This window comes from Carica papaya, chromosome 7 (assembly GCF_054855325.1).
Source record: "Carica papaya isolate Zhongbai chromosome 7, ASM5485532v1, whole genome shotgun sequence".
In the NCBI taxonomy this organism is placed as follows: Eukaryota; Viridiplantae; Streptophyta; class Magnoliopsida; order Brassicales; family Caricaceae; genus Carica; species Carica papaya.
Window position 1 is genome coordinate 3,762,927 of NC_142315.1, and position 7,604 is coordinate 3,770,530.

Here is a 7,604-nt window from a genome sequence, read left to right on the forward strand (position 1 = left end):
GCTGGGGATGAGCTCGGGTTCAAATCCTAGAACAGGCAGTTTGCTATAGTAATTCGTTTTTTTTTTTTTTTTTTTTCTGAATATTTATTTATTTATATTTAATATCAAAATAAACATGGTACAAGAAAATACATAAGTAGAGATAAGTTGACAATAGTTAAAAATGTTACTTTAAAACATCTTCAGCACGATTAAATAAGAAACTTTCATCATATTTTTGTGACTCGTATTGTAGTAATTTTAATTAATCTTGTAATAACATTGGTCGGATACACTAAATTACGAGCATAATAGTAACCACGATGATAGTAAAAATAAAAATAATAATGGATGCAACGAGAGTTAAAAGTAAAATTTATTACTTCGTTATTTACACTAATATGCTCAATCAATATTTGTTTTAGGCCATGGGCTTAGTTATTTATACCCGGGAATATTTCCTCCCATTGTTGCCTTTGGGTGGCAGGGGTTGCAAAAGATTGCTTGGGATGTAACTTAAGTTGTCTTGACTTAGAGAAAAATTTACTTTGGAACATATTTTTTTGGTAATTACCCTTTTATCTATTATGAAAATATAATTAATTACATAATAAAATTGTTGAGAATAAGGGAATTTTTTTTATTTATAATTTTTGTAATGACTAATTTTCAAGATAATAAATAAAAATATGATTGGTTAATTTACTTATAAATATTTTAAAATAAATAATATATATAAAAAATTAAACTCTGCGAAAATATCTTATTCAATAACTACATGGTCTATATAAGAGTTCGTAACTCTTCTTTCGGCTGAACTTAATTGTATGATCAGTTAAATAAATTTGAACTACTTTAAGTTATATATAATATTGAAGAATTATTGATGTTTTTGGTTTGTTTTAACATATACATATATATAAAAGGAGATAAAGAAGCATAATCATATTATAATCAACATTTTCAATGTATTTGGTTTGACTCTTAACATAAAATAATTGTAATTGGTAAAAATTAGTTGTACCGAAACCTTGAAATTAAAAGTGGTAAAAAAACAACAAGGGAAGCATTAGTGAAAGTAATTTTCTATTATGAAAGACTTTTGTTATACAAAATAAAGTAATTTATTTTTCTCGTAACCACTAAGAATATCTAACTAAAATAACATAATATTTTTATTTTAAATAATTATTATATATTTGTTTATTTCTCTTTTTATCATTTAAATTGTCTAATTTCTAATTTCTTCGTCAAGTAAAATCTTAAGAACTAAAATAAGTTCTTTAACACCTAGAGATGTATTATTTATCCATCACCTATTAGTTATTTATAAAACTAAATGGATAATACCCATTTAATTTAAATATCATTATAAATATATCATGTTCTCTCCATATTAATATTATTTTGATACTATACTAAGTACGTATTTGGCTGATTATAACTTGTGTTATAAATTTTAAAATAACTATTGAGTAAAAGTATTTTTATTTTAAAAATTATTTAATATTTAATAAAAATAACTGTAAGAAATAATATCATTTTTTTTTTAAAAAAAAAGAAATTTTGTATTTGGTAAAATTAATTTTTGAAATTTTAAACATAAACTTTTAATAACAACAAAAATTATTATTTTTTTTTAAATAACACATCGTAACTTTTGATTTTAAACCTATTAAAAACAAATTTTGACTTTGTTGTTGCCAAGAAATAGTCGGTGAATGATATGAACCCTAACCTAAAACTTTTTTAAGGGTAGAAAACTTATTAGGGGAAGTATAAATATCTCTGCCAAATAAGGAACAAAAATTAATGACTTCTAACAACCCATAATGCTTTGATTACAATTCTTATTAGTTTAATTAATTACGATAATGACAATAATTTTAGGGTTTTAAGGCCATATAAATTTGCCTACCAACAACATATGCTTTCATAATAATTAATTTAATACCCCAGCTCATCTTAATAATTAGTTTATGTCATATTATAAATTATTTTGTGCTATTAAGTATTTTTCTTTTTAATTAGTAGCTTTGATAAATATGTAATATTATTACTATATAATATTTTAGTTATGAATTATGGACTATTTTATAATTAGGTCTTAAGGTGGATGTATTGATGCCAACTTTAGTTTAGAGACTAAGTTTTGAAAATGAAAATACATCATATAGAAAATAACATATATGTATATACAAACAATATAACATACATGGATTTACTTATTTAGAACAAGTATCTATCTCTTATTATATATTATCACGTTATTTAAAATACATATTTTCTATTATGAAAAAGAAAAAAAAAAAAACACAATTTCACAGTTGCAGCTGCCTGAAAGCAATTAAATACCCAAAATAGTTAAGGTGTCAACGAGTACATGAATTTCATACAGTAGCCATGAACTGTAATGATATGATTTTTTTGGGGTCCTACTATATCTATAGATATATATATATAAGTGTGTGTGTATATATATATATATTATTGAATACAGATTATGTACAATGTAGGTCCAATTGTACCTCCTTGATTTCTGAAGCCAGAATGAATTGCATGCCCCCACTTTACCAGCTATAAAATAAACAAAAAAAAAAAAAAAAAAGAGGAGGAAGAACAAGAGAAAAAAAACTCTAACTCACCATACAATAATACCTCAGTACACTAAACTACTTTAGTTCCTGTAATCAATCATTGACGTACGACAGAGACTGCATGGGCCATGCACAGTAACAAGTCAAACAGAGAAAGTCATCGTTTCCAACGGCTGTGACCATAGATCGGATTGTCGGTGGGCCGTTGATTTTACTTGAGACCCACGACGGGATTTCAAATTGTGGCGGTAAATTAACGGTTAAAGTGTCTTAAACAGTTAATTAATTATTTTTTTCTTGATATAAAATAAAAATTAAGGAACAAATTGGTAGTAATGTAAACAACAAACCCACCTATGATTAGAAAAGCTGAACACCCATGTGGGACCCACCACGGTCAGCAGTTCTTCTTTCCTTCTTCTACCCCGTCTTGGAAGATTTCTCAAGGGAATCCACCTAAAATGCTCCGAAAATTCAACCCTTGTCTTCTTCTTCTTCTTCTTCTTCTTCTCTGCAGATCAACATGAACACAGAGGTAATCACACTATGATCATTCTTCTTCATGGCTCCCTTTTGATTCTTCTGCGGGTTTCTTGTTTTGAGTTTTCTGGTGCTTGAAATTTTGATTGCTGCCTGTTTGAATTTAGTCCTCTCTGAGTTTGAGAAACTCTTTTTCTGGGGCGTAATTGTTTGTTTTCTTTCTTTTTTTATGCTTGATATGAAAATTATACAAAAGATCAAAAGAGAATCATGGTTTTGATCAATTATGGTTCATATGGAACCATGTATGGTAGAGAAGTAGTCTAGTGTATAAGTATGTGCTGGCTGGTTTATGTTTAGAGGCTTTTGTGGGAAATTATAAGAAATCTAAATCACATATTAAATAGTTAGCTGCTGAGTCTTTGTTGATGCTTGGGTTCAACTAGAATGAAGACAAAGGACTGAATGGAACCTTTTTTGGGGATTTTGGGGAATGCTTATACATGTTTGGCAGAAAATATTTCTATATTTTTTCTTAATTGAAACATATATTTCCTTACATAAATCACAAACACATCAAGACAACTTGTACTTCCATTTCACTGTTTGGCATTCTCAGTTCTCACTTGCAGGTCATAGGAATTCAAAAGAAAATGACATTAAATTCAACTAGCCATTTACCTTATTCTAGTTATTATGATCAAAATGTTGGTACTTAGATCAGATAGATCTTTTCGAAAATCCAAACTATCTGGGTATATCTGAATTTGAATTTGAATTTGATTAATAAGAGCAGAATTTCTAAGCTTTTAATTGTTTTATATGATTAAAATGTTGGGAAAGTACATCTACTTCTACATTCATTAGAACTTGATGAACCATACTGATGCATGTTAAGTGATCATGAGAATTCTCAGAACCAGGAAACTTCCAATGGATGGCCGCTGGGACTCGAGATTATGACAGTAAGACTCCAAATTGGCGAAAGGCTATCGGCTGCTCCAGTCATGGCACGAGGGCCTTATTCTTTTCACCTCCCATCAAGCAGTTTCTCCTCATTTTCATCATCCAATCTTGACACCGAGGTAATTCAATTCCTACACCACTCAAATTATAAAAGCTCTCTTATTTTTTCTCCTTTCTTGCAATGAAGCTTTCCTTCCCTGCATCCTTCAGTAAATCAAGATTTCTAATTCTTGTTCTGGACATGCTGCGTCTACGTCTTGGTGTTTCTAATTTCTAACTTGTTTATTCCATTTAAATGTATGTGTATCTATATGTACATATGTGAATACAGTCCACAACATCTTTCTTCAAAGATCACAGTGTGTCACTAGGCAAGTTGATTGGACTTAGAACAAGTGAGAGAGGAAGGTTGTACTTTACGAATTCCATCCAATGTGCTGAGAGATTGTCTGTAAGAACTCAGTGTGCAGATGCATCTGTAGCACATAATAAACCAGAAATGTCTCCAGGAATCTGCGTTCCTCTGCTTCTATGTGCCCTTGTGAAAACAGGTCGGACTCGGAATCGGAGTCAGAGTCGGAGTCAAAGTCAGTCTAGTGGGTAAGCTTGAGGGATGACAATTCCACTTGATGTGTTCTTCCTTGGCATGAAACAAACAACACACTTCATTGACATGCAATTTTTTTTTTCTTTTGTTTCTTTTATTATTTTTTTATTTCATAATTTTCTGTACTTGAAAATCAGTCATTCCTTATAATGTAAAGAATTTTATTTTTGATCAATTTGTTCATTAATACCATTGATTTCAAAAATTATTTTTATAAAATCATTTAACTTACACTTCTAAAATCATTTTATTTTCATTAGCCTAATCTTATAATTTTTTTTTATTATTAAAAAAAAAAAACTAACTTTGAATATTTTAACTTATTGTAAATATTTCAAGTAAAACGACCTAACAGTTTTCAAGTATTCATTTCATCCGAATACGTCATAACCCACTAAAACAAAATCTAACTTAATCACTACAATTCCACCAACATACTAATATAATAAACTCTAAACTTTACTTAATCAAACATTATTATTAACTTATAATACACTTGTAAAATAGCGAAATTTATATTCTCGATAAATTTCAAACTTCAAAATTTTTATTGTAATTTAAGGCGTACAAACAGAAGTATGATTTCAACATGCTCACTGTGTATTAACCCACAAAAGATATAAAGACAATATAGAGACATGGGCTTTTTACTAATACTTTTAGTGGGCTGTTCTTCTCCCCTAATATTCATTAACTGATAATAATAAAATTAATATATATATTTACTCAAATTCTCTATGTGTTATGTATATAATATATTTTAAAACTTAAAATATTTTATATAGTATGGTTTATTTAAAAAATAAATAAGATTATATATAATATTGATAATAATCCTACAAAGTAATTTTAAATATAAATATATATATATATATTGTATACCAAATCAAGTATCCAAAGCTTAATTGCGACAAACAATATATTATATATAATCTATGATATATATAATAATAATAATAATATAGGCTTTTGGGACAAACAAATTAAACAATCTATTAATCTTCTCACGTGATTCCCATTTCAATCGTTTTCATCAATTTTCGCCATATAAACTAACCTTTACAGAACACCTTTGTTTTTTATTTTATAAATTAACAAATATTATATATGTATATATATATATATATATGAGCAATGAATAAACTGGTACAGAAAATAGCAAAGCATGATGAGAACAGAGAATGATGAATATGATGAATGGTGGGTATATTATTATATCGCCTGCTTTTTCTCAATTTCACCATCTGACATCTACATTCATTCGTTGATTTCTACTGTTAATTTCTACATATATATATATATATATACATATACACTTTGTTGTATGTATCTATTACTTTAAATGGGAAAATGGAAATGGGTTTCCTGTATAAATCTCTTGACTATTGAGACACTAATTACCATACATAAATGCATTACAGCTGTATATATATATATATAAATATATATTTACACATGCTGGCATATGGTTGATGGGTTTACTTTCTTTTTTGAGGCGATTCGTAATTAGTTATTGAGTTACCGACCCAGGAGTAATTATGCTCACTTTGGTGTATGTATTTATTATACAGTAATCAAATTTATCAATTATATTAACCTATACATTCACATTTTCTAATATATATATACACAAAAATGTCATCCGTCAATCACGCTCCGGTCAAACTCATTCATCTTTTTATAGAATGAATAAATAAATAAATAAAACTCTAGAAATAACTTTTTATGTTTTTAATATTGTAGTTTTTTATTTTTTATTTTTTATTTTTAAAGGGTGAAACACTAGATTTTTGTTATTCAGATAAATAAAGTAATAAAAATTCAAATAAAGAAAATAATATTCATTTTAGATTATATTAATAGTTAACAAAAATTCGTTTTAAATTGATAATAATAAATATCTCAACAGATTAAATTATTATTTTTTAAGTTAAATAAATATAATTTTTAAATGGATAAAACTAAAATAATTTGTTTCTCAACATCAAATGATAATTATGATTATTAAATTTTAAATTACATATTACTGATAATATTAACTTAAAATTTTTGAAGTAACAAGCACTTTAATTCCAAAAATTAATAAAATAATAGTCTATTTTTTCTATCACACATGAATTTTTAATTTTTTTTTTAAAAAATTGATTTGAACCAAAAATCTTAGGCTACACAAATAGAAAATTCAAAGACTTGAAAAATTAGATTTTAGTGGGGAAAATTATATCAAATGGGAAGAAATTTGGTCCACCCACCCATAAAGAATTAATGAATTGCCTAACAAAGCACATGCATGATTTTCTTCCAATCTTCAATCACAGTTGCCAAGTTTAGTGTGAAAATGATATAAAACCCAATTCATATATTATATATTATATATTATTATCATAGCAACTATATATATATATATATATATTTTTAACTTTAATATATTTTAATTCAATATTAAATTGAATTTATGATCGAATTATCACTCATTTTTAACATGGAAGAAGTAACTAATGAAAAAAGAAAAAAAAAAAAAACATTTATCTTGTAATTAGTCTTTAATTGATTAATTAAAAATAGTAACTAAAGTAAAATTTTTGATCTTTAATCATGAACATTTATTCTCTCTGTCTAAAAAGATATACAGCTTCCATGGAAATAATAATAGCATACACTTTATAGTATGGTATCCCAAGCTACCTTATTTTATTTACTTTTTTACTTCTTTTACACGTTTTGACTAGGTAAAGTAGGTTCATGTTCACCAACATGATAGGACAAATGCAATTAATAATCATAATTAGTTATTATTAATTTGTCTATGTGAAGGAATCAAAGATATCATTAACTTAATTAATTTAACCCTTTGTTGTTATCTAGAGAAAAAAAGAATTCAAGATATTATGTACGAGAAAAAGAGAGGGATAATTGATATTAAAGCATTGAAATGTACATTTTATTGATCAATTTATGATTTAAAGAAAAACAAA

The 7,604-nt window shown here is 26.6% G+C and overlaps 1 protein-coding gene across 1 annotated transcript; it reads left to right on the plus strand.

The window, feature by feature from the left end:
* The first annotated feature begins 2,949 nt into the window (after positions 1 to 2,949).
* LOC110817807 (uncharacterized) lies at positions 2,950 to 4,804 on the plus strand. Its single transcript, XM_022046510.2, has 3 exons — positions 2,950 to 3,111; positions 3,974 to 4,141; positions 4,354 to 4,804. The coding sequence occupies exons 1-3, from the start codon at positions 3,100 to 3,102 to the stop codon at positions 4,624 to 4,626; spliced, it is 453 nt and encodes a 150-aa protein (XP_021902202.2). The 5' UTR covers positions 2,950 to 3,099; the 3' UTR covers positions 4,627 to 4,804.
* The last annotated feature ends 2,800 nt before the right edge of the window (positions 4,805 to 7,604 follow it).